Source organism: Schistocerca nitens, chromosome 5, assembly GCF_023898315.1.
Source record: "Schistocerca nitens isolate TAMUIC-IGC-003100 chromosome 5, iqSchNite1.1, whole genome shotgun sequence".
Classification (NCBI taxonomy): Eukaryota; Metazoa; Arthropoda; class Insecta; order Orthoptera; family Acrididae; genus Schistocerca; species Schistocerca nitens.
In genome coordinates, this window is record NC_064618.1 from 810,253,702 (window position 1) to 810,280,182 (window position 26,481).

The 26,481-nt window shown below is 40.9% G+C and overlaps 1 protein-coding gene across 8 annotated transcripts in view; it reads left to right on the plus strand.

The window, feature by feature from the left end:
• LOC126260959 (uncharacterized) overlaps positions 1-26,481 on the plus strand; it is a 143,277-nt gene that overhangs the window by 91,562 nt on the left and 25,234 nt on the right. For all 8 annotated transcript variants that reach the window (XM_049958478.1, XM_049958475.1, XM_049958479.1 and 5 more), the window contains one exon: positions 13,733-13,866. In XM_049958478.1, coding sequence (XP_049814435.1) covers positions 13,733-13,866 — 134 coding nt within the window. The remainder of the gene's footprint in view (positions 1-13,732; positions 13,867-26,481) is intronic.

A 26,481-nucleotide genomic window follows, 5' to 3' on the forward strand; every position in this document is an offset into this window, starting at 1 on the left:
GCGCGTTGCGGCCGCTCTGTGGTCTTCGTGTGGACCCCAGGCCATGTTGGGATATCTGGCAATGAGAATGTTGACCGCCTGGCGAAAGAGGCCACTAGTAAATCATCTCTGGAGATTGGCCTCCCGGAGACTGATTTGCGGGTAGTCTTACGCCGCAAAGTTCTTTCGGTGTGGGACGCTGAATGGCGCAATCTGCCCACGCCCAACAAACTCGGTCCAATCAAGGCGACGACGACTGTGTGGCGGTCGTCCATGCGGGTCTCCCGCAAGGAGTCTGTTGTCCTCTGCCAGCTGCGCATTGGGCACACTCGGCTGACCCACGGCCACTTATTGCGCCGTGAGGACCCACCTCAGTGTCGCTGCGGCTCCGTTTTATCTGTGGTCCATGTTTTATTGGAGTGTCCGCATTTAGCTGTGCTCAGGCAGTCGTTCACACTGCCTGACACTCTCCCTGCCCTTTTAACAGATGACTCTGCTGCGGCTGACTTAGTTTTACGTTTTATTCGGGCAGGGGTTTTTTATCATTTAATCTAAGTGTTTCTGTTTTATCTTATAGTTTTGTGTTGATTCTGGCCTTTGGCCTTCGGTTTTAAACTGATTTTTTTTTTATGTGTTTCAAGTGGTTGGCTTTTCCTTTTTTATTTCTATGGTCGGTCAACCACCATCACACTCTGTGATTTTAGTTCGTTTTGTCTGGTCTTTGTCTCAGTTTCTCTTGTTCTGTGTCGTCTGTGCTCTCTTCTGTTAATCGTTTTTATTCTCTGTGGTTGTTTTTAGTACTTGGAAAAAGGGACCGATGACCGTAGCAGTCTGGTCCCTTTAATCCCACAAACCAACCAACCATCTCACTTCATCCAGATCCTCCGCACCAGGGCCAGACGCTGTTCACCTTCAGCTGTTGCAGTTCCTTTCTCTTGTGGGCAAGCACTTTCTGCTTAATACGTACAACCGCATCTTGGCAGAGAGCAAGTTTCCCAGGTGCTGGCGTGAAGCCAGTCATGCCCATATCCAAGCCTGGTAAGGAGAAACACCCTCCTTCTAGCTACTGCTCCATCTCTCTCAACAGTTGTTTTTACGAGGTGATGGAATGCATGATTGATGCTCGGCTGGTATGGTGGCTAGAGTCACACAATTTACTAACCACTGCACAGTGTGGTTTTTGAGCTCGCTGTGCTGCAGTTGACCATCTTGTCACTTTGTCCACCCACGTCACGAATAGTTTTTGCGGAAATCCTAGACTGGCTGTGTTTTTAGATTTGAAGAAAGCCTAAGACACCTATTGGAACACTGGTATCCTCTGCCTCCGTAATCTCTACATGTGGAGCTTCTCTGGTCGCCTGCCCCATCTCCTTCAGGAATTTTTGAAAGACCAAGCTGTCAAGGTGGGCGTGGGTTCTGCCTTTACACCTTTATCCAGGAAAACGGTGTGCCTCAGGGTTCTGTCCTGAATGTAGTCTTCTTTGCTATCGCCATTAACCTTATAATGGCCTGTCTCTTGCCAGTTGTCTTCGGCTCCCTTTTTGTTGACAATTTTGCCCACTATTGCATTTCTTCATAGACCTGTCTCATTGAGTGGCATCTTCAGCAATGTCTCGATTGTCTTTACTCGTGGAGCATCGACAATGGCTTTCGTCTTTCACGGCAGAGCTCTGTGTCCTATATTAGGCCACAGAGTACATCTGGCAAAACGGGCTTTTCAGTTGTCATCTGCTCAGACTCTCTCAGCACCATTCAAAGCCTCTGTGCACTGAACACCGTCCATCTCTTAGTGCAATGGGTACAGGAAAGCTTGCACTTGCTCATTCTTGATGGAGCCACTGTGATGTTTATGTGGGTTCCTGATCATGTCAGTCTGACAGGAAAGGAAGCTGTTTATGCTGCTGCCAAATCTGCAGTTGTCGTACCTCAGCCCACTAGTTCTTACATTCCCTTCGATGACTTCCGGGTTGCCATCTGTCAGAAGGTGGTGTGACTTCAGTATCGCCAGTGGTCCTCCCGCCATGGGAATAGGGTCTGGGTTATTAAGCCCATGCTGGCTATTGCCAAGACGAGAGAAGATAATTTCAGTAGTCCCAAACCCATTTCGAAGAAGAAGGGAAAATTCAAAGACGAAGGGACTAAGCCATTTAGCGTTTGCTCTAGGTGGCAGCTCAGAGAGAGAGAGAGAGAGAGAGAGAGAGAGAGAGAGAGAGAGAGATATTTTTCAGTCACGGCTGAAAGAGCCTTCATTCTCACTGGGCAAATGATGTGGTGATATGGTTTGATCGGCAAGGTGGCTGTGCTGACAGTGATTTGACCCATTAGAGTGTGAACTGGTTGATTGTTGACACATCAACTAAAAGGCAAAGTATGAGACAGATATGGACTCTTTGTAACTAGTGTTCAAAGCCTGGGGCACCTTGTACATCTCCTTCTATCTCCCTGTATGAATTCACCGCAGGTGAACTCTACAATCTCAGTGGGGCTTTAAATATAGACAGGTAACAATATTTGAATTTCATGTAATAATTCAAATCTTAGAATATGAGCGTACAGGGTGGCAATTCTTCTGGAAGATCTGTAATTCTTAGGAACTTAAATTTTACTTGAAAACAAAGAAGTAATTTTCAAGTAATTCTTTTGTTTTTAAACTAATGTTTAATTCAGTTTTATTGAGCTTTATGTATTTCAAGGTGTGTTAATTATTTTATTATTAGTCTATACAAATTGAGGTTGAAAAACTCCAGCTAACTACATCCTAGAGGAAAGAAAAGTCGTTGATGTGCTGAACCCCCCTTCTCCCCCCACTCATCACTAATTTCTCAGGAGCTTCTTTGGACATCTTCATCCCCACACTATGAATTCTTAGGTATTTTAATTTATTTTATTTTGATTTATTTTTTCAAGTGTGAGTACCCACCCTGGTGTAATTGTTATATCACCATGAAGGGACTACACTTCCTGACAAAGAACTGTGATGGTGACTGCGTAACAGACATAGCTGAAGCTGGTTTCAGAGACAGCTTTGAAGAGTTCGAGCAACTGGAATACTCTTAAGAGGATTAGTATGGAACATAAACATTATCAACACGTGTTTACAGGTTGGGTTCTTTAAATTTATTTTTCACTTTCTTTAATTAATAAAGGAAGTGTATGATTGATTTCTAGGGGGAGGTAATGGGCACGATGTAGTTTGTAATAGAATAGGAGCCACATGATGTTGAAAACAGCGTCTATACGACCCAGGACAACCGGGAGATCCGGGAAAAACCCGTGAATTTTTTCATCCGGGAGAAAACTGGGGAGAACCCAGGAATTTTTTAGAATTCTGGGAATTTTTCATTGTTTTAGTTTTCAGCTCAATTTTTGTGATTTTGACTGGTAAGAACCAATACTCTAACCAAGGATATTACTGTATCCCTCTATTGCAGGATAATACTGCAGCAACAAAACATGAACGAGGTGGAAAAAAAAGAAAATAAAACATAAGTTGCAAAGGAAATGCGCTGTATAGAACAAAAAAAAAAAAAAACAGTGCTCATACAAGTGTCTGCCAACAGCAAAGTGTGTCAAAGGCTTTAGGAAGACTATGCAATGCTTCCTAACAACAGATTGTCTCCGATGACTGTGACGTGACAACTGTTTAAATTAGATTCGTTTGAGCAGTGGCGGGCGGGCTCTTGCGCATGCGCAGTTGAGTCTCGTATGAATAGTACCTTCTTTCGCTTCTGGTTACAGAAGTATGGCTGGGCACCACTACTTAATATTGCCCCGGTTCGGAAATACAGTAAATCTGGCGCTGATGCCCAGAACAGTCTGAGTTGTTGTGGGGAGATGGATCGTCTCCACACGACCTGTGTTTACGTTCAGTGATTTTGTTGTTTGTTCTTAGTTTATTGCTCTCACGTTAAATGATAACAAACGGATTTTTGCAGCCGGGAGTTACCAAATGAATTAAAATACATTTGCATAATTACGAAACGCTAAAATATGTTATTAGTCTTAGATTTTATTTCCACCTTCCTGACAGTCGAGCATTAATCGCCTTGCAGAACAATGAAGTTATTTTTGTCAGTTTGCTAAAGAGATTTGGCTTTCATTAATCTTTTCTGTTATATTTGAAATGAAGTGTTTTTCACTCTATTGGCGAGTTTCAACTGTTCACTGCATTTCAAGTGCACGTATAGCATTATGCCATAATAAAGAACCAAACATGAGATAATACAGTACTCGTACTCCAAGAAAATTCACATACGAATCTTGACATATGAATGTGCATTTTAAGCAGAATTATGCATTTTCGCATGGGTCATGAAATTGCGATGCTCTTGAAGTATCCTCTGATGTCTTATTTTCTTTTATGACATAATGCAAGATCTTTTAATGTTTTACACGTTCGAACATATAGGCTTCCTGCATCATCGTAGCTGCACAAGTGCGGTTTTGCCTTATTATCTGGCACTCTCTTCCAATTGCTGAAACGAACCTATTTCTAACAGGCCGCAGGAAAATATTGCGAATGGTGGTTTGAAAAGCGTTACATTCAAACCAAATTTCCTTTTACGCTAGATGAACTATGTGCGAGAATGTACGCTGAATTACTTAAATCACAAAACATTTGACTCTCATTTAAAAATCAGCTCTTTGATTACAACCATTTAGAAGAATTTCGAGCCCAGAAGATCAAACATTTACGTCGTTATTAAAAATTTTACTGGCACATTTATGTGATGTATCTTAAAATGTAACACGCGCAAAAAAGATAGACATTATATGTGGAAGCTTAGTAGCTTCTCTTCCAGCTTATTAATCTTAGAGACCAATATTATGTGTGAGTGCTATGTATATTAATTTAAACCATTAACTTTTCTTATTTGTGTGTTCGCGTTACTTAGTGATCTTGCTATTGGCTTACTACATCACGTGTCCGTGCTGTCATCAGCTGGTGAGATCACATGACAATGAGCTATGACTGGCTTACAAAAGTGCCTCGCAATCTCGATTTCAATGTTGTCTTAAAGTGACATGCGCTGTTTGGTGGAATTCAGATTTATACCTTTGCAATACGGAAATTGCAGCGTACATGTTGCCGCACATCACAGGTCTTTCAAAATATCGGTATTTAAAAACATCAACATTCAAAGGATTGATGAGTTTTAGTGTTGAGGAAGAGTATACTGTCACTTGGCAATTTGTATGTGGCACCTCAAGGCTGAAAATAGGGTGAATTCTGCGTCCTGATCCTGACACGTACACCAGAGACGTAGTCAGGATTAGAAAGCAGTGTGGTCTTGTAATTAATACAAGGTTCTCAAACTTGTGCAATGGGTTGCACGAGTGATTTGTAAGCAATCTCCTTTGTAGACTGCTTGTACTTCCCCAGTATTTTACCAATAAACAGAAATCTACCAACTTCTATACCCACAACTGAGCCTGTATGATCATTCCATTTCATATCCCTACAAAGTGTTACACCCATGTATTTGTATGAGTTGGGCGATCCCAACTGTGACTCACTGCTACTGTATTCATAAATCTTATGTGTGTTGTTTTTTTTTAATGGAGTTCTCATTTGTACATTTTTGAATGTTTAATTCAAGTTGCTAACCTTTGCACCACTTTGGAATTTTGTCAAGCTGTGATTGAACATTAGTGCAGCTTTGTTCAGACTGTACTTCATTGTATGCAGTGCATCATCTGTGGATTGTCTGAGGCTACTATTATTGTCAACTCAAGATCAGTAATGTACAGTATGTACACTAGGGGCTCAACACACTTACCGACATGAACCCGAAGTTCTTTCTACATCTGTGGATGACTCCCCATCCCGGATAACATGCTGCATCTTCCCTACCAAAAAGTCCTCAATCCAGTCACAAATTTCAATTGATACGCCATATAATTATACTTTTGACAATAAGCATAACTGCAGTACTGAGCTAAATGCTGTTCAGAAATAAAGAAAAACTGCATCTTTCTGACTGCCTTGGTCCAAAGCTTTCAGTAGGTCATGTGAGTAAAGTGTGAATCGAATTTCAGATGATCATTGTTTTTGAAGTCCATGCTGGTTGGCATGGAGGTGGTAATTTTGTTTACACACACCTCATTATATACAACAAATTGATATCAAGGATATTAGACAATAGTTTTGTGGATAACTTATCCTTCTTACAGACGGTGTGACCTACGCTTTCTTCCAAGTACAGAGCACGGTTTTTTGTTTGAGAGGTCTGTGATACATTGTATTTTGAGGAGTGGATAACTCAGCCACAAATTCAGTAGAAGATCTGATAAGGTTTCCATCGGCCCTGGAGCTTTGTTCAATTTTAGCTGTTTGTCAATACCATTGACAGTAATACTTGTCACTGATCCTTTCAGTGGTACAAGGATTAAATTGTTGAAATTCTCCTGGGCTTTACTTTGTAAAGGAACATTTGAAAACAGAGTTAAGCATTGCAACTTCTGCTCTGGTACTCTCATTTCAAATTCTCTCACATTCACTGGGGACTGGACACCAAGTTTGGTGCTACTAACAGCCTTTACATATGACTAGAGTTTCTTAGGGTTTTGTGAGAGGTCATTTGATAATGTTCTCTGTGGTAGTCATTGAAGGCTTCATGTTTGCTCTCTTGACAGCCAAATAGGTTTCATTCACTATCGATCTATCTGTAGCCCTGTGTGTTGTTTTAAAGTTTCTTTCCAGTGACTGTATACCATAGAGGGTCTCTCCCATTATGAACTGTCCTACTGGATACATACTTATCGAGTACCATAGGTTCTCTACATGTTCCTGTCTTGTGCTGAAAGTTGGAAGTTGTTCATAGAAGTATGATCATCTTTCTTATGTAGTTTACTGAAGTACAAACAACTAAAAAAGTAGAAAAATGTGTGTTCAGTAACCATTGTTGCCACAACTAAGTCATGGTTATGGACACTAGCTTTGATATGGACATCCTGGAAGAGGTCAGGTCTATTTGTTGTCATTAGATCCAGTATATATCAATTGTCAGTAGGGTTTTGAAGTATCTGCTCTAGATACGAGGTGTGGCTAGAAAAAAACCGGACTAGTACTGGTGAAACAATAAAACAAATGCAATAAGGCTGAAAGTCGCGTGGCCTGTCACGTTCATCTGCCTCCTGCACTCAGTCTGTCCGTGGCGTCTGTTTTAAGTAGTTGACGTTTTGTCTGTGCGTCGGAAAATGTTGAGTGTACAGAAAGAACAGCGTGTTAACATCAAATTTTGTTTCAAACTAGGAAAATCTGCAAGTGAAACGTTTGTAATATTACAACAAGTGTACGGCGATGATTGTTTATCGCGAACACAAGTGTTTGAGTGGTTTAAACGATTTAAAGATGGCTGCGAAGACACCAGTGATGACACTCACACTGGCAGACCATTGTCAGCAAAAACTGATGCAAACATTGAAAAAATCGGTTAACTTGTTCGACAAGATCACCGTTTAAGAATCAGAGCAGTGTCTGAGTTAACAGGAGTTGACAAGGAAAGTGTTAGGCAGATTCTTCATGAAAGTTTCAACATGAACAAAGTGTGTTCAAAAATGGTTCCAAAGTGTCTCACAATTGAACAGAAGGAACGCCAAGAATGATTTGTTCTGACATCCTGGAAAACATTGAAAGTGATCCCACCTTCTTACCAAATGTTATTGCTTGCGATGAATCGTGGTTTTTTACTTACGATCCCGAAACTAAACGCCAATCGATACATTGGAAAACTCCTGGTTCTCCACGACAAAAAAAAGCACGAATGTCAAAATCGAAATTCAAGGCAATGATGATTGTTTTTTTGACATCAAAGGGATTGTGCACATTGATTGGGTACCAGAGGGACAAACAGTGAATGAGCATTACTACATTAGCGTCCTGGTTACCCTACGTGAGTGAGTACGGAGAAAACGGAACGATTTGTGGAGAAAAAAGTCATGGATCCTTCACCAAGACAATGCCCCAGCTCACAGTGCGTTGTCAGTGAAGACGTTTTTGGCAAAACACAACATTCCCATCTTAGATCATCCACCCTACTCACCTGATTTGGCCCCCTGTGACTTTTTTCTTTTCCCTAAAGTCAAGTCAGCTTTGAAAGGAACTAGATTTGAGACTGTTGAAGCAGTAAAAGAAAAAGCGACGGAAGTAATGTATGGACTTACCGAAAATGATGCGCAGCATTGCTATGAACAGTGGAAAATTCGTATGGAGCGGTGTAGAGACCGAGGAGGAAGAGTACATTGAAGGAGATATCATGAAATTGTAAATAATTGTAAATAAATGTTTTTTCCAGCATCAGTCCGGTTTTTTTCTAGCCGCACCTCGTAGTTTTCGGAGAAAGTATTTAGTCATGTTTCGCAGGATGTCTTTCCATACCCACTACTAACAATACTGTAATTTTCCCAGTGGTTGCTGGATGATTGGAGTCTCCATTGATGATTACAGTATGATTGGGGAACTTAAACAAACTGAGGTGTTTTCCTAAAGTTTGCGGTTACATCAGGAGATAAGTCTGGTGGAAGGTAGGAAGATCCAGATACCATTTTAGGCCCACCCCTACTGAGTCTTGCCCAAGCAGTCTCACATGCAGCTTCAATTTCTCTCTCAGTGGATCTGAGATTCTTTTCTAAATCTCATCGCTATAAATTAGAGGTTTCAACCAGCTTTCTGTTCCTAGTATTAAGTGAGCTTCACTATTTTTCAGGAGCACTTCCAGCTCCAGCACTTTGTTGTGAATGCTCCAGCAGTTAACCCACTAGGATTTTAATACTCTCGCCTGTGGGAGACATTTCATACTTCTCGGTTTCCTACAGCTATCATTGTTAGCATTGGTTGGGGAGTCACCAGATCTAAGAAACCTTGGTTTACAACCCACACATTGTCAGCTACCTGGGTAGTGGCTCCTGATGGACAGTGCACACCTTGACACATTTAGGGGGACCCTGCAGTTCTCAATCCTATGGAAAAAGCCAAAGACGTTGCAGCCTTCAGCCTATTCTGACGTGAACAGGTTGATTGCTGTCGCATCAACTGAAAGGCAACGGGTGAAATAGGCCCGGGGCCAGGTGCACATTGTACAACATGGCTGACATTATGATCGTAGTTAAAATCGCATACGTATGGAACATTTTTTTCGCACCGTATCACATCTGGCTTTGGATTTGGTGTTGGTAATACATCATGTTCTCCTACTGTTTCCTATTTGTACCACGTAATCTGAAACAGAAAGTTCTTTTATGGGTTTGTCACACAAATTCTGTATGGTAAAGCTCATTTTTTAGCTGGTCTATATTCCTCTTTCTCCATCTTTTTGCACTCTTCTTTTACAAGTTGTGCCACACAAAAATGCTTCCAACACTGAGACAATCTTTTTCAATTTATGCGTTTGATACTTTCTCTCGTGTTGAAGCTTCTTTTTCTTCCCAAAAGATTCAACTAAACATTGAAGGTTAGTATTTAAAGAATGAACTGTCAGATGTAATGCTATATTATCTTCACTTATCACAAGCCTGGAATTACGTAGCACAGCTGAGGCAACACCTGCATGGGTTGATGAATTTTGTGATGTTTGCTTTCTATTTTGTCTAGTAATAGAATAGGATACTTGTTTACCATCTATTCCGGAACATTTCTCAAATCCTGAATTCGTGCATGACCTTTAAATAGATTGCAACTATATAATTTTGGCTTGAAATCTATTTTTGCAAAGTGCTACAAAATTAGTTGAAATAAATCAGTTTTTATAAAGTACTACTAAAATGGTTGAAATAAGTCTCTCTGATAGGCTGCTCACAGCAAGAGATGTTCAGCAATTTGTCAGAATGGTAGTGACTTCTTGGAATTTTGTCGTTGGTACACAGTCTTGATGTTTCCTGTGTTTATAATAGCACACTGGAGCAATAATCCGCCCCCCTCCCCACCAAAGAAATTGAAGGTGGAGTGCTGTGAGGTCGATAAATTTCCCTGAATGTGTGTATATTCTTAGTGACCTGTCATGCTGCGTATCAATGTACTCATTACCTTTTCAGTGCTTGCTTAAGAGTTTCACTACTATATTTGGACCAGAACCAAAATTTTACTCATTTATGTTCAGACATGCACATGTAGATTTCATTTAATTTCTGATCTTTGCAGACCTGTAACTTTCTTCAGTTGTCATATACATCACCTCTGAAAAATGAAAATTTTTCAATTTTGATGTGAATCATTGAATGCACCAAATTTGAAATAAATCTGAATGAGTTGGGTTGAGTGCTGCATTGAATTGTCATGGAATTACTCCCATTTTGTGAAAGCCACCTACCAGTCGGCCCTATTGTACAAATTTCGTGCATGTGCGAGCTTCTTGGCCACACATGGCCAGTGGTGTATGGTTGTTTACACTTACGGCCTGGCTGCAAGATTGCTCACAGGTCAGATGTTTTCCCCATCCTTGCTAACCTGTGTCCGTGCCTGCTTTGTTGCCTCAGGTAGGCGTAGTAGCGGTAAAAGCCTGGCCTAAAACCCCACAAAGTTTGTTGGTGTCTGTCTGTTACACCTGTTATATCAAACCACTTGTTTGTGCCAGGCTCACTTTTTATTTAATTTTATGTTACACATGCCTTGTTTCTGCAAATGATCCCTATAATCTAGTGTTTTTTTCTGATTCTATGATAGCTTACATATGTATGTATGTATGATGAGATAAAAGAAATTATTCAGGTAGTGAAGGGAGACAAAAATTTAATAGTCATGGGTGACTGGAATTCGAGAGTAGGAAAAGGGAGAGAAGGAAACATGGTTCAAGAATCATAAAAGAAGGTTGTATACATGGAAGAATCCTGGTGATACTAGAAGGTATCAGATAGATTATATAATGGTAAGACAGAGATTTAGGAACCAGGTTTTAAATTGTAAGACATTTCCAGGGGCAGATGTGGACTCTGACCACAATCTATTGGTTATGAACTGTAGATTAAAACTGAAGAAACTGCAAAAAGGTGGGAATTTAAGGAGATGGGACCTGGATAAACTGAAGGAACCAGAGGTTGTACAGAGTTTCAGGGAGAGCATAAGGGAACAATTGACAGGAAAGGGGGAAAGAAATACAGTAGAAGAAGAATGGGTAGCTTTGAGGAATGAAATAGTGAAGGCAGCAGAGGATCAAGTAGGTAAAAAGACAAGGGCTAGTAGAAATCCTTGGGTAACAGAAGAGATACTGAATTCAATTGATGAAAGGAGAAAATACAAAAATGCAGTAAGCGAAGCAGGCAAAAAGGAATAGAAATGTCTCAAAAATGAGATTGACAGGAAGTGCAAAATGGCTAAGCAGGGATGGCTAGAGGACAAATGTAAGCATGTAGAGGCTTATCTCACTAGGGGTAAGATAGATACAGCCTACAGGAAAATTAGAGACCTTTGGAGAAAAGAGAGCCACTTGTATGAATATCAAGAGCTCAGATGGAAACCCAGTTCTAAGCAAAGAGGGGAAAGCAGAAAGGTGGAAGGAGTGTATAGAGGGTCTATACAAGGGCGATGTACTTGCGGACAATATTATGGAAATTGAAGAGGATGTAGATGAAGATGAAATGGGAGACAAGAGTACTGAAAGACCTGAGTCGAAACAAGGCCCCGGGAGTAGACAACATTCCATTAGAACTACTGACGGCCTTGGGAGAGCCAGTCATGACAAAACTGTACCATCTGGTGAGCAAGATGTATGAGACAGGCGAAATTCCCTCAGACTTCAAGAAGAATATAATAATCCCGATCCCAAAGAAAGCAGGTGCTGACAGACGTGAAAATTAGCAAACAATCAGTTTAATAAGTCACGGATGCAAAATACTAACGTGTATTCTCTACAGACGAATGGAAAAACTGGTAGAAGCTGACCTCGGGGAAGATCAGTTTGGATTCCGTAGAAATGTTGGAACACGTGAGGCAATACTGACCCTACGACTTATCTTAGAAAATAGATTAAGGAAAGGCAAACCTATGTTTCTAGCATTTGTTTACTTAGAGAAAGCTTTCGACAATGTTGACTGGAATACTCTCTTTCAAATTCTGAAGGTGGCAGGGGTAAAATACGGGGAGCGAAAGGCTATTTACAATTTGTACAGAAACCATATGGCAGTTATCAGAGTCGAGGGGCATGAAAGGGAAGCAGTGGTTGGGAAAGGAGTGAGACAGGGTTGTAGCCTATCACCGATGTTATTCAATCTGTATATTGAGCAAGCAGTAAAGGAAACAAAAGAAAAATTTGGAGTAGGGATTAAAATCCATGGAGAAGAAATAAAAACTTTGGGGTTCGCCGATGACATTGTAATTCTGTCAGGGACAGCAAAGGACTTGGAAGAGCAGTTGAACGGAATGGACAGTGTCTTGAAAGGAGGGTATAAGATGAACATCGTCAAAAGCAAAACGAGGATAATGGAATGTAGTCAAATTAAGTCGGGTGATGCTGAGGGAATTAGATTAGGAAATGAGACACTTAAAGTAGTAAAGGAGTTTTGCTATTTGGGGAGCAAAATAACTGATGATGGTCGAAGTAGAGAGGATATAAAATGTAGACTGGCAATGGCAAGGAAAGTGTTTCTAAGAAGAGGATTTTGTTAACATCGAGTATAGATTTATGTGTAAGGAAATCGTTTCTGAAAGTATTTGTATGGAGTGTAGCCATGTATGGAAGTGAAACATGGACGATAAATAGTTTGGACAAGAAGAGAATAGAAGCATTCGAAATGTGGTGCTACAGAAGAATGCTGAAGATTAGATGGGTAGATCACATAACTAATGAGGAGGTATTGAGTAGAATTGGGGAGAAGAGGAGTTTGTGGCACAACTTGACAAGAAGAAGGGACCGGTTGGTAGGACATGTTCCGAGGCATGAGGGGATCACAAATGTAGCATTGGAGGGTAAAAATCGTAGAGGGAGACCAAGAGATGAATACACTAAGCAGATTCAGAAGGATGTAGGTTGCAGTAAGTACTGGGAGATGAAGAAGCTTGCACAGGATAGAGTAGCATGGATAGCTGCAACAACATGATAGCTTACCAAGTGTGTGTGCATGTGCACTGCATTATTGATGAGACTTAATTGTTACACAAAAACTCAACAAATTTATCATTATTAATGTATATTGTCCTCTAGATACTGGCAGATGTGGAAGTAATTGGATGTTCAGAATTTTGAATGTTTTGTTACACCCAAAACTCACACTACTTGAAAACTAAAGGAAAATCATTTTCATATTTGTCAGTCTAGAAAATGGATTTAATTTCTATATAATACTGGAGTTACAGATAGGTCTTGTGACATCTAAGAATATAATGCTGAAATGTGTAAAACAGTTATTTTTGAAAGAAATTTTTCCTCAAATATTGATGGGGCAGTCATTTGTGAAGCAGTAACCCCTAAAAGATGTAACATACACCAGTAATAAGAGTTCTAAGTGTTTGAAATTTGAGTCTCATGTGTTGTGTTACGGGATGACATGTTACGTGATGATGTGTTATTTGATAACATATTGACAGTATTTTCTGGCTCAGTTGTTTGTTAATGTAATCAACTGGATATCCTTAACAGCTTTATCATCATGAGTTTTGGAAACCATAATTGCATTACTTATATAGTGGGTGAGTGTATACAAAAGTTGTCACTCTAAATCTAGATTAAGGATGGTATAGTGCTATCCCTGTTTTATGACTTTTATATATTATGTATTAAGTTTGCTGCAAATTTTCATACTACCTTTTTTTTATCTGTGCTAGTGTCTGAAAATGATTCACCAACTATCTTTGATGACAGCCAACTCTTTCTCATATTTGAATTGGCTGATGGTGGCAAAGCATTGGAAAGTTACTGTTTTACATCAGCTGCCCAAGCATTTTCAGCCTTTGTTCAGGTATGTTTAATGCTCCAGCATTCTGCTTCCACATAAATTGGATATCGGTGTTCATGCAGTAGTCTTATAATGTGTGTCCTCTGTGATGTATTGGGTTTGGTGTTTATAAATCAGAGAATGTACAGTATTTCATGAAGCTGTGCTCTAGATTCACAGAGATACTTACTCTTTCTGGTAGAGTGTTTGAGACACACAGCAGTAGTTTTTTTGAAAGCACTGTTAATAAACACATGTAATTTACAAACAGTGGAAAGTTGTGTGGATTACAATGTAATGAAAAGGATAATGTCCTACTCAACATATTCTTCTGCTCTGCAATTCCAAAGTCCTGTAGCCCATCTGTCACATTGCTCTTGCCCCCCAGGAACTACAGCAGCATGCTTGAAGTCACTTAAAAACACACTCCAACCTGTTCATCTCCTACTACCTCCTTGGACTAGTGCTATTCACCGCTACAAGAACATCCTCCAAATTGCTCCAATACACCCTCATAGCAGACGAACCCTGCCTCAGAGACCTAGTGTATTTACCACATCTTCAGAAACTCTTCCACCACCACACAGAACCCAGTAGCTTAAATCCGAACTGCAGTCGTGAACTTTTCCTCCAAAAGCATTAGTCCCATGGAAGTATAATTCCTTTCCAAAGGCATTACATTTTGCCCCATTCCCAGATTCAGTCAAGCTGGACTTCCCTCTCTCCTTCTCCTGGTCCCTACATTGAAACACTTTTCTCATGCTGAATTTACCAATCTGACTCAAGCAAAGACCAATGTTGAACACTGCTTGACTCAGTTCACTCCTTCACCCACCATGATCCATCCCCACTGCACCCAAATGACCTCCTTAACGTTCCAGAATTTCTTAACCTCAAACCTTGCCTTATCATCATTCCCCAAATCCCTCAACATGTATGCTAACTTCCCATTCGGAGAAAGAACTACAATCCGCCACCTGAAAATTGATCCTGATCTTATAATCCTGCCTGTTGACATTAGGCTCCACCACTGTGGTTTTGAACTGCAGGGATTACCTGACGGAAGGACTCTGCCAGCTGTAAGATTCAACAACCTACAAACCCTGCCACAGTGACTTCATTCCAGGAGTCCAGTAGGCTCTTCAGTCTCTCCAAAAATCCTTAGGTCCATCCTAGAACCATTCCCCTGAGTGTCTCTCATCTCCTCACCTCACCCACTCCGCATTCCTACCTTTCCCTGTACTCTAACATCCCTCATGCCATTTGCCCTGCCACTATTGACACTACCTTTTCCATTGACTAACTGATTCCAAACCAACATCCTCCTTCCTGGTCACCATGACCAACTATATCCTCATCCACAATTACTTCACCTTTGAAGGCATCAGCTACAAACAAATCCTGGGTATGGCATTGAGCACTCTCATGCACCAACCTATTTGTGGGCCATGTAAAGGAATCTAGCCACCCATAATCCCAAATCCCTCATCTGGTTCAGATTATTGAGGACATCTTCAGAATCTTTTTCAAGGAGGAGGACACCCTATACACATTACTCCAGAACCTCAACACCTTCTCCCCCATTCACTTCACCCAGTCTTCCTCGACCCAACGAGCCGCTGTCTTTGATGGTGGCCGCCTTCTCAAATACGGGTACAATAACACCTCCATCGACATCAGATCCACCAACCACCAGAAATACCACCACTTTGACAGCCGACACCCATTCTATACTGAGAAGAGTCCCATTTGTATATCATAAGCACCTGTGACTGTTGCATCTGTAGTATCAAGCAGACCCTCTCCAAATATACCAACGGTCTCACAGAAGTCTTCACGGACTGAAATTACCTTCCCAGCTTTGTACAGAAACAGATTTCCTGTGCTTTATTTATAGTAATCCACTGCCTCTCTCTGAACCACTGTCCAGCCACAGAGGAGCATTCCCCTCGTGACTCATTACCACCTAGGACTGGAGCAACTGAATCAGTCTCTGCCAGTGTTTCAACTACCTCTTGTAATGCGCTGAAATGAGGAATATCCTGTCCACTACCCTTCCCACCTCCCACAGTGGTATCTTGCCACCTACCAAAATGACACAATATCACTGTCCATCTTCACCTACTCCCAACCCCCATACCTCATGGCTCATATCCTTGTAATAGACCCAGATGCAAGACATGTCCCATACATCCTTCCCCCACCACCTGTTCCAGTCTGGCCACAAGCATCACCTGTCCCATCAAAGGCAGGGTTACCTGTGAAAGCAGGCATGGGATCTAGAAAGTAAGCTGCAACCACTGTGCCGTGTTCTACATGGGCATGGTAACAAACAAGTTGTCTGTCCAAGTGAGTGGCTACTGACAAACAGTGACAAAGAGACAGCTGGACCCCCCAGATGCCGAGTATGCTGCACAACACATTCTTCACTTCAGTGACTGCCTCACAGCCTGTGCCATCTGGATTCTTCATATAAACACCAGCTTTCCTGAATTTCACAGGTGGGAACTCTCCCTGCAATATATCCTATGTTCCTGTAACTCCCCTTGGCCCCGACCTTCATTAGTCCCTCTGCTTCCCCCACCTGTCCCCTTCCTTGCTTCCACTCCAGCACTATACCACCTTCAGTTGCATCGGCATACCCACCAGTCTTCTTTTTGTCTCCTCTACTCTCACCCTCTCTCTGTCTAACCACCTAGCTACCCTACCTTACCCTGTCCCCACCACGTCCTTGCATGCTCCTACAAGAAGCACTTCACTACCCCTCAACCCTACCCTGCTATCCTTGCCCCTCCCCACCACAGCCTCCTCCTTACCCCCACTGCCAAGATTGCTTCTCCCGTCATTTGCAGCTGCTCGCAATCTGGCGTCAGTGGCCGGAGGCTGTTGTTGCTGCTGCTGTTATTTGTGTGTTTTCTACTTTGGAAAAAAGCCATTTGACTGAAAGCTTACATTTATAGCTGTGTTTGTTGTTCCTGCCTGTGACTCAACTTCTTCAGTATATGGTAAGTAGCAATCAACCCGTTTCGTAACACATTTAATTTTTATTTATGAAATATGATACCGATATTTTGATCGATAAAATGTCAAAAAAAGCATTTCAGTTGCTCCACTGCAAGATTTCTGCATTGTGTATTTAAATGTTTCTTTACAGCCTGTGATTGGTGACTGAGCGTTGTGTGTAAAATAATCATGTGTTTGGATTGTGTAGTTCTAAGTCTCTTGGATTAATGATCATTGTAAAAACTCTAGATTAGTGTAAAATTTGATAAGTCTTTAATGAATGTGTTTCTGTGTGCATTCACACGTTAAAGTAAAATGTGGACATGGTAGAGACCCCATCTGACACTCACATCAATTGTTGTTGTTTATATGTATTGAGCAGTTTGTTCCAACACTAAACCTGCATTGAAAAAAATGGATGAAAAGTACAGCTATTGTGTATTTTTGGAGTAGCAGACAGATCAGGGTTCAAGCATTGTATACATCAGTTCCTGTTTGCCAGTGAACAAGGGACTTAAAGATATTACAGCTTGTCAGTTCCACACCATTTGCAATGTGAGCACCATAGGCCATAGATGCAGCCAGATAAGGTAGCCCCTGCATTACTGTTTGACAACATAACGACTACCTGTGGAATACAGATACACAAACATTTATTTGTAACTTTCTACACAGTAGTACTTACAAATACTGTCTAGTAAGATCACTGCATAGATGCAGATTGCCCTTCTTACTGCACATAGTCTCCCATAGTACTGGGTACATCCCTGACCTGATGGTGCCAGTCCCCAGTGTGGAAGAGTGGGGCACTGAGCTGCCACACTATTGCTCAAATACATTAAACAGGTTCAAATGGCTGTAGTTGACAGTAGTTACGAAGAGATGGGAGTCTGGCACAGGAACGACTAGTGTGGTTATCGGCATCAAACTATTTGTCAGATTAAAAACTACAATAAGCCAACTGTGAAGAAATTATAAGTCAGTCGAATCTGGATTATATGGTTTGACTCAGCTGAGATGAACGCCATACAATTGTGCAATGGGACAGAACACCTCTGCCTCCCATTGGTGACCTTTGCCAGATATTACATGTTGCTGGCTGTCAAAGCATGCTATCCGATCCAAGGTAAAGACTGCACTCTCTGCTGTCTATCTTGTAGAAGTGAAACTTTTGACCGACTTGTAAACCTGTTGATCACTGTTTGGCAGTTGCAGAAGTTGTGAGAAACAGGTAGCTGGCCGATGAGATTCACATGCAAATGAGCAAAATGGGGGACGTAAGTTCCTGAGCAGTGCCAGTAAATGGCATGACATTTTGCACTTCTGGCAGTCTGACACACTCCTAATGTTTTTGACAACAAGAATGTGTGAAGTTGGATTGCAACCTTCCCACTTCTTTTGAACGTGTGGACTTGCTTGGCATTTCTCACATAAATATTCGACTTCTTGTAAGTCGCCTGTGTCATTTCACATTGGACACAAATTAGATTCATTTACAACAAAGTTGGTTTAACAGCCACAGAAATCGTGAACATGTCTTGCCTCTAGCAAGTTAGTTAAGTTTTTCCTCTCAATTGTTCTTTTGTCATGCCACAGTTACAAAACAACACAGAATAACACAGAAGTTCCTTGGTTCTGCCTTGGCTTTCATTAAGACTTCCATGAAGCGACCGACAAGTACTTGTCAGTGCCGTTTGACCGCTGTGTCTACAATCTTCTCACGATAAACTTCGGACCTGCACACACAGACAAGTGACACGCAGTAGATAGGGTTCCTATCTCCCACTCACACCTAAAATATTGTCTGTTCGAGACGGTGGAAGGCCGAGTGGTTCTAGAATTTTCGCCGAAATTCTCAAAGCACTACATCCTGTGTCCAGACAGTCCTACGGCATGCTACCACCAGAACTGACTGCAACTGGCCTGTGATTTCATCACAGTGAAGGCTACATCTATTGCCACCTGGTGGTGGTGTATGCTACAGTTGAGTCACTAGCTCTGGACAGTGTTGACAGCAATGACATTTTTTGCACCACTGATTTGCCAAATGTGAGTCTTGAATTGGGCAATCAAATTCATTTGTTCCAGTTGGACTGACAGATAGTTGTTAAAACGTCTGCAAAAATACAAATGTCAGCTGCAGACACCTTCAGTCACACAACTGAAATATTTTGTGGCAGCCTGCAGCTTTATATGAAATAGTGGCAATGAGCATGGTTTTTCTGTCAGCTTTTTGGAGGAAAAGTCCTAGTTCCCATCCCCCGTTAAAACACTGCTGCAGAAATGCACGTACAGAACAGGCTTAAGCATATGAGTAGATCACAAGGGGGACCTCACCAACAGAAGGGGCAAGCAGTGGATTCCACCCAGTGTTCATCTGGCTCAAAGTGCAGTACTGACGGCCTTGTACGTCCAAATGGGGCTACTGTGGCTTCCTGAACCATTACATCAAATTCCATTTTGGCAGTCTGGAGTTCATCAGGTTGTAGATGCTGTAATCGTGAGAAGGCTGAATGTAGTATGTGTGTGGTGCTCTGCCCTTGTGGCTGAAATTAGCAGAGTGGCCTCTGCGTCATGAGTGCACGTGGGAATACACACCGTGCCTAAGCCCATGTCACCTAAAATCTAAGCAGTCAGCATGTAGGGAATTTCCTTTGCACATGATTAGATTATGGATTGTGTGGAGATGACGCAAGAAGCATGAGCGTAGGACATAGGCAAGGCACAATATCATCAAGAGTCTACCTGTTGCGGAGGTGGCGTTTGTACTTTGTGTTGTGGCTTGGCTCTGTGAAAATGTAAATACCAGCAGAAGCAGTTGAAAGAAGCTGAGGATAAATGTCTCTCTTATGTTATATTTTGAGATTCACTTCGGATATGTTTTTCTGAGAAATAATAGATTAGTCAAGTAACATTGTAAATGTTAAATGTGAGAACAAACAAATATGGAAGTGTTTGCTAAAAAAAGACAGTTACGTCTTTTCGTAGCAAGTTAGTGTAGATGTGAGCACTCTTACAGCTTTCAACACTCTGCACCCAGAGATGAAATCACATGGTGCAAGGAGTGGCAACTGCATGGTCTACGAGAAAGGTACTGTAAGAAAGTAATCAAGGTAAAAGTGCTCGTGAACATCAGGGAGACATCATGAGTGATGTTGGTTCAGTTATGACCCATAACTTGAGCCCCACGACACTTCTGTGTGCCTGCCTCCAAAGTATCTATTGTGGTAACACTCCTTCCAGACTGGTGTGGGTGAGAATCATGCACTGCTCAATCCATTTGCACACAGATAGCCACATCCTGGTGCACGAGCTCACATAGCTGTGATGTTAAATTCTCCATAGATTCATTATGACCTGCTACAAGTGATAAATACCTATAGACAGGCAAGATCAGAAATTTTGTCCAAATTTTCAGTGCCCATGTGCCATACAATCTCTTCTTCCAACTGCACATATGTGTCCTCCTCTGCAGGCTTCATGAACCCATTACTCATTCTGGCAATCTAATTGTAGCATCATATGGCTACAATTTTTTTTTTTAATCTGATGCTATACTTGTTACAGTGAAATTGCTCTTGATGTGACTGGACCCTAGGACTGAGCAGGCAGTATAGAGTGGCAGTGCTTTGAAAGCCATATGATGCAATTGCATCCCTTAACCACATAAACATTGTGGTTGTGGCAGACTAGCTTTCCCTCAAGGAAGGTAGTGGCCGGCTCAAAGGGTCTGTCACTGTGCAACTTGTCTTGCATCTATTGTGCTGATTTGTTGCTGGCTTAGATGCAGTAGTGTGTGCTAAAAATTGTGCTTGAGCTTGGAGCAATCTTGCTGATTCTGTTGTTGCTGATGATTCTCCACGATTGTACTGACGACGCACCTGTCAAAGATGTGTTCTCAGCTGCTTCAAATTTGCGTCTGACAGTGGCGGGGCATCACTGTTTACAACTTGCAGAATGTCAGTACCTGTTTTGTAGATAGCTGGCACTCTTGACTGAGAGACAAGAAGTATGCAGTATTTGTGCAATATATGTACAAAGTTTGTCATTTGTGTAGGTCATTATTTGTGTGATAGAAATATGCGTATGCTATATGTATTACCACACAAATCTATTGTGGAACTTGGAATATAGTAACATCTATAACTAGACTGTGGCCAGGTCACTGATCAGGTGCACCCTTTCTGCTGGTAGTCTTCTTTAATACCAGGTAAATCTCTGTTCTGGGTTCTGTAGCGTAGCGTAGCGTGGTGTGGTGATCATTTTACGTCAGCACTGTTTTGACCTGTCCTGTCGCAGAACGTTAGTATTAGTAGTGTTTTCCCACCAGATCGCTGCATTGATAAAATCTACTTCTCTAATTGTAAGTCCAGCAACATCACCTTAAACATGAATTTTGAGTTTGCACTGCTTCACAAATAAGACATTTGCTAAATCAAGAAGTGCAATAGTGACATGTAAGTGCTTCAAACAGTCAAAAATGGAGTCCTTGTCGACAATAATGTAACACTGAATTGTACAAATATTTTTAAGGCCAGTGGTGTTCACCACGACCACACCATATGTAAGCAGTTCTTCAAACCTCAGCGCCAAAGGCACATCACGTCTATATGGTTCCACGAATATAAGTGCCCCTCCATCCCCTAGCCCACAGGTCATAAGACAATCACTTTCCAGGTTATTACTAGTGTTTTAAAATTTATCATATTTTATTTTTACAATGACGATGCAGAAAATATATTTCCAAAGTTGGAAACTTTGCCAGAAATCAACGGAAGTGTTATGGTCACAAAACACATCAAAGAAAAGAGATGCTTGTTTCTGTGGTTACGCTGGACATGTTGCAACCGCAGCAGGGTTGCATAGGCCACCACCCGTTAGCTGCTTTTCGCCCACCACTGGTGTGCTGGCAGCCTACTTCACCGTTCCTTCTTGTAACTATTCACATAGCCTGCTCACAGCCTGTCTCCCACCCCCTTCCCCAAACTTGCACAGTACTATGGTCACAGCAATAAGAGTAACATGCAGTGAGCCATTCGTAAACATACTTACTAATGTGTTCAGCTGCTTGCAACAAAGGTAAGCTACAGTTTCTTATGTGTTTCTGTGCATGTGTAAGCATTTAATTCAGAGACAGTTTTGTCAGAATTGCTTAGAAATATCAGTTGAAGATTTTTCAGGAATCGTCTAATCATTTTGAAAAAATTTAATTGAACTGGATGGCTGTGCGGTGGAGAATAACACTGACAAATTGGAAAATATAAACAACATGTAATCTCTTTGGTTTTCTCAGTGTGGCTGATTAATGGTGTGTAACCTTGGTTTTTCACCATCACAAGTGACATGCACGGAACATGTTTCAATCAGGATTGATGGAAGAGTGAAGTCTCATGTCTGCACCTCGTCACTTCAGTGGAATCTCAAAAATATAGCACAATGGTATGCCATCTCTTTCTACATGAAACTGGGTGAGAAAGTAACATGTAGGAAGCTTCAGCAGGGTTTCGAAAACAAGGTTTTGTCAAGGGCGCAAATGTGAAAACAAGGTCTTGTCCAGGGCACAAGTGTTTCCTGAACACACAACCAGCATCAAAGATAAACACTGCAGAGAACGACCATCAGTAGCATGAAGAAATGACAACACAGCCAGAGTGAATGAACGTATGTGACCTGATCAAAAATTAAATGAGAGAATGATTACAAACCAACTGAACTTTAATCAGAAAACTGTTCATCTGATGTCGACTGAAAATCTGAGAATAGGAAAACTTTGTGCCAAAATGGTTCCCAAAAAACTCACAAAGCAACAAAAAGATCAACGGAGGCGTGTGGATGCTGATCTGTTGGAATAGGTGGAATTGAAACCAGAATTACTGAACAGAGTTGTCATTGGTGATGAAAGTTGGTTTTTCCGGAACTATCCCGAGACAAAACATCAAAGCTCGTAATGGTGTTTGAGGGAATCGCTAAGACAAAAAATAGTGCGCATGTCAAAGTCAGATGAAATTTATGCTTGCCATGTTCGACTCCATGGGTATTGTGCATGAAGGGTAGTTATCTCCAGGACAGTCAGTAAATTAGTGTTACTACAAAGAAATTCTGTAAACACTTACAAAACAAGTCTGCTCGCACATTGCTAACATCTTGATTCTGCATCACAATAACGCACCATCTCATACTGCCTTGTCTGTTGAGCAGTGTTTGATGACGAAGTACATTGCAGTGCTAGCACAACCACCATATTACCCCAACATCGCTGTGTGTGATTTTGTCATTGAGCCTTTTATTATAGCAGGCATGCTCGTAGCATTCCACGCTGAGGCAGCTTTTGTTATGGCTGTATTGCTTGCCAAATGCTGGTGCCTGCATTCCAGCCGATATGAAATGCTTATCTGGGTTTTTAAAAACTATCAAGTGAAAAAAATTTGATTCTTGCACATCTTACAGTCTCAAATCTTCACTTGATAAAGTACTAACATTGGTACTTATTTCAGTTCCAGAATAATTATCCTTGTGAGCACCAAATGTTATGTCTAAATGGCAGTGAGATTAAAAACTCTCCTTTTACACAGTAGTAATTAACTATAGAAAACTGGTGATCGGCCAATTACGCATTAGTCAGATAACTGAGCAGACAACCACTCCCAGGTTCTTTGGCGGTATGATGATGCACCGTCACTGCCCCATGGTTTGAAAGGCCACAATGATGCAGAGTACATCTGCAACACTCTTAAGGTTGTCCATGAATCACAAGTGATGGCCAGGACACAAAATCAAAGTAACACTGATAAGATACAGAACAGAAATCAACAAGCCAGGGAAAAAGTCTCTCACAAGTGTCAGTATGACAGCCAAGTGACACGGAGAACCACAACAGTTGCATGGACACCTGAGCACATGAGAAGTGAGAGAGGCTAAAAAAATCACCCACGGCAGACGAATCCTCGTTAATTGCAAAAGAGTGGCCCACGTAAAGGATATATTGGCCAGCCAACTAATGGTCATGTGCAACCAGTCCTGTGCGAAATAAACCTGGCACCAAGTACGAGTAACTCGTTCAAATGATATTAAGTAACAGGAAAATAATATTGCACTTGATTTAAAGATATTAGACAAGTCAGTCCAAGATACAAAAAATTGTTCATTGCAACAAATGTATAAACCAGGAATGAACATGATTTCCCAATTTGCTTTGAATCCCTCCCATACATCTGACCCTAAGAGCAGACCTGTCACTTTTTAGTCTTTTCAACAGTGTCAATGCCATATTAACTGAAGCAATTGCGTGACATCACATATTTGTAAAATTGCATTCCCCACTTCTCTGACCAACAAAGCTTCATTTCTCTTCCTCCGGATTCAGTGGTACCTCTAACATAGAATAGCGAGAAAGGTATTAAGCATTTCTAATGGTAAGGTCCATTCATCATCTCTCTATGCACTATGTGCCTCTGTGTGAATATGTGTGAGAATGAGTTTGTCAGTAAACAAATGGCATCACTTGAGAGCAAATATCTGGTACCGCCCCTTTACGTGTATGGAAAACAAGATGTTCTATTACTAATGGGAATTACTTCCAACTTTATTCCATCAATGGGTTCTACCTCCTCAGTGACTGTCAAGTTAATGAGAAAGCTTCTTTTACCTGAATTCAGTCGCCTTTTAGCATGTACGTGTTTGTGAAAGGTGCTGCAGCTCCAGTCTCGTATCTACATTGCAGCAACATACACAGTAAAGGCTACAGTCAATCTGTAGTAACCAGCAGCACTTGGTATATTCAGTGGGAGAAGAAAATCATGTTGGCAGTTTTTGGCACTTATTATTTTTTCTCAAAAACTATATAATCAACAGTGTTGACGTGTATTTGAAAATGAACTACACTACGAAAAATTAAGTTACAAACATTCATCCACCTCCGTAAACCATTAGGAGAGATGTTAAAATTTCCTGTCGGCAATTGTAGCCTTAAAGAATCAAAGTACCATGTATAAAACAGCTTCCAATTTCTGATTACTTTAGAAATGAGTTAAAGTATTAGATATTTGGCATTAACTCTCCAGCCATGGGCAGTGCGAATGTATGTGTGTGTGTGTGTGTGTGTGTGTGTGTGTGTGTGTGTGTGTGTGTGTGTGTGTGAGAGAGAGAGAGAGAGAGAGAGAGAGAGAGAGAGAGATTCCCCCCCCCCCCCCCCAAAATTGAGAAGACAACATTCCAACGTGGCAGTCACTATTTACAGAGTACTAGGACAGTTGGTGTCTGCATAATTACTTTTGTCATATTGACAATAGCATGAGACTGACAAGTTATCTAGATAACTTTGTATTATATTTAGGACATAAAGTACAACACATCAAACTGTTACCAACAATCAAGTAAAGTTTATAACTCTTCATAAATGTTCTTGATTATTTATTATTGTGTTGCCCATTTCTGCTGTAGTGCTGTCCTGACAGGGAATTTAGTTAATAGGGCTAGTGTGCAATGGCCACTCATTGTTATGGACTGTAGCAGTAAACATAATTTTTTGCTACTGTCAGTTTGGGCTGAAGGAATATTAACATTCAGTTATAACATCCCTACACTAAATTGGTGTGATGTTAAATTCTAGCTATGCTGTCATGTTCAAATATAACCAATACCTTAGCAATTGGAATATATTGCGAAAGAAATGTCGGGTGTGATTTTATTTAAATACTGTTGCTGTTTGCTTCCCTCACAGCTGTGTAAATTGTGGTGTTAAGTCCAAATCTAACCACCAACTTGGAAATCAGTACCAATTCCAGAAAAAGAAACTATGGTGTACACCTCTTGATAACATCTTCCTGCAAATCAGAGTTTTGCAATTTTTTATTATCAACAATGGTTCAAAACTTGTTTGTATATTTTCTAAGTCATTACCATAGCTCTTGTTTATCATTGTCATCGTAACTATGAACAGTGTTACATACAATATAGTTACTGCTAGATTGGTAGTGTTAGGAGAAAAGGCACTAGTAGCATGAGACTCAAGAAAGTTAAGTGCATAATGTTTGTAAACACCATTTGAAAGCTGATGCCTTTCTAGTGTCAGTTTAAGTGTATTGTCTGCCCTTGTCCCCCAAATCTTCCCTCATCAAACATGGTGGGATGTTCGTAATCATGGTAACACACAAGTGAGAGCAAATTAAGTGTGTACAAAAAATTGAAGATCCAATTAAGAATGTGGCAAAGAGCAGGAAGACTCTAATTTTGGGAATGTAAAAGTGAGGTTGTACTGCGTGGTACTGGCTCTTTAAGGTCAAATAAGTTTGTCTCGTGATGATTTGCGTGGATACCATTACATCCTACTTCTTTATTGTAGTTACTTTATAGAACACTTTCTGACAATTGTCCAAGTCAGTGTCCAACATAATTTATTTGGAATAAATTCTGTAGCCTAGAAATATATAGTTAATCAGAGTAATGAATGCTGTTTAAAAATTCAACGTACTCTGGTTTCAATTAAAAAAGAAAATCCAGTTTCAAGGTTGCTGTTTTTATACAATATGAACAAGTTAATACAGTCCACCAAAAGACACCTTAGCCAATGTTAATATGTCCTCTTCAGTTATTGTATTGTGAGGTTTAAATACCTGTTCAACAACCTTGAAATTGTAC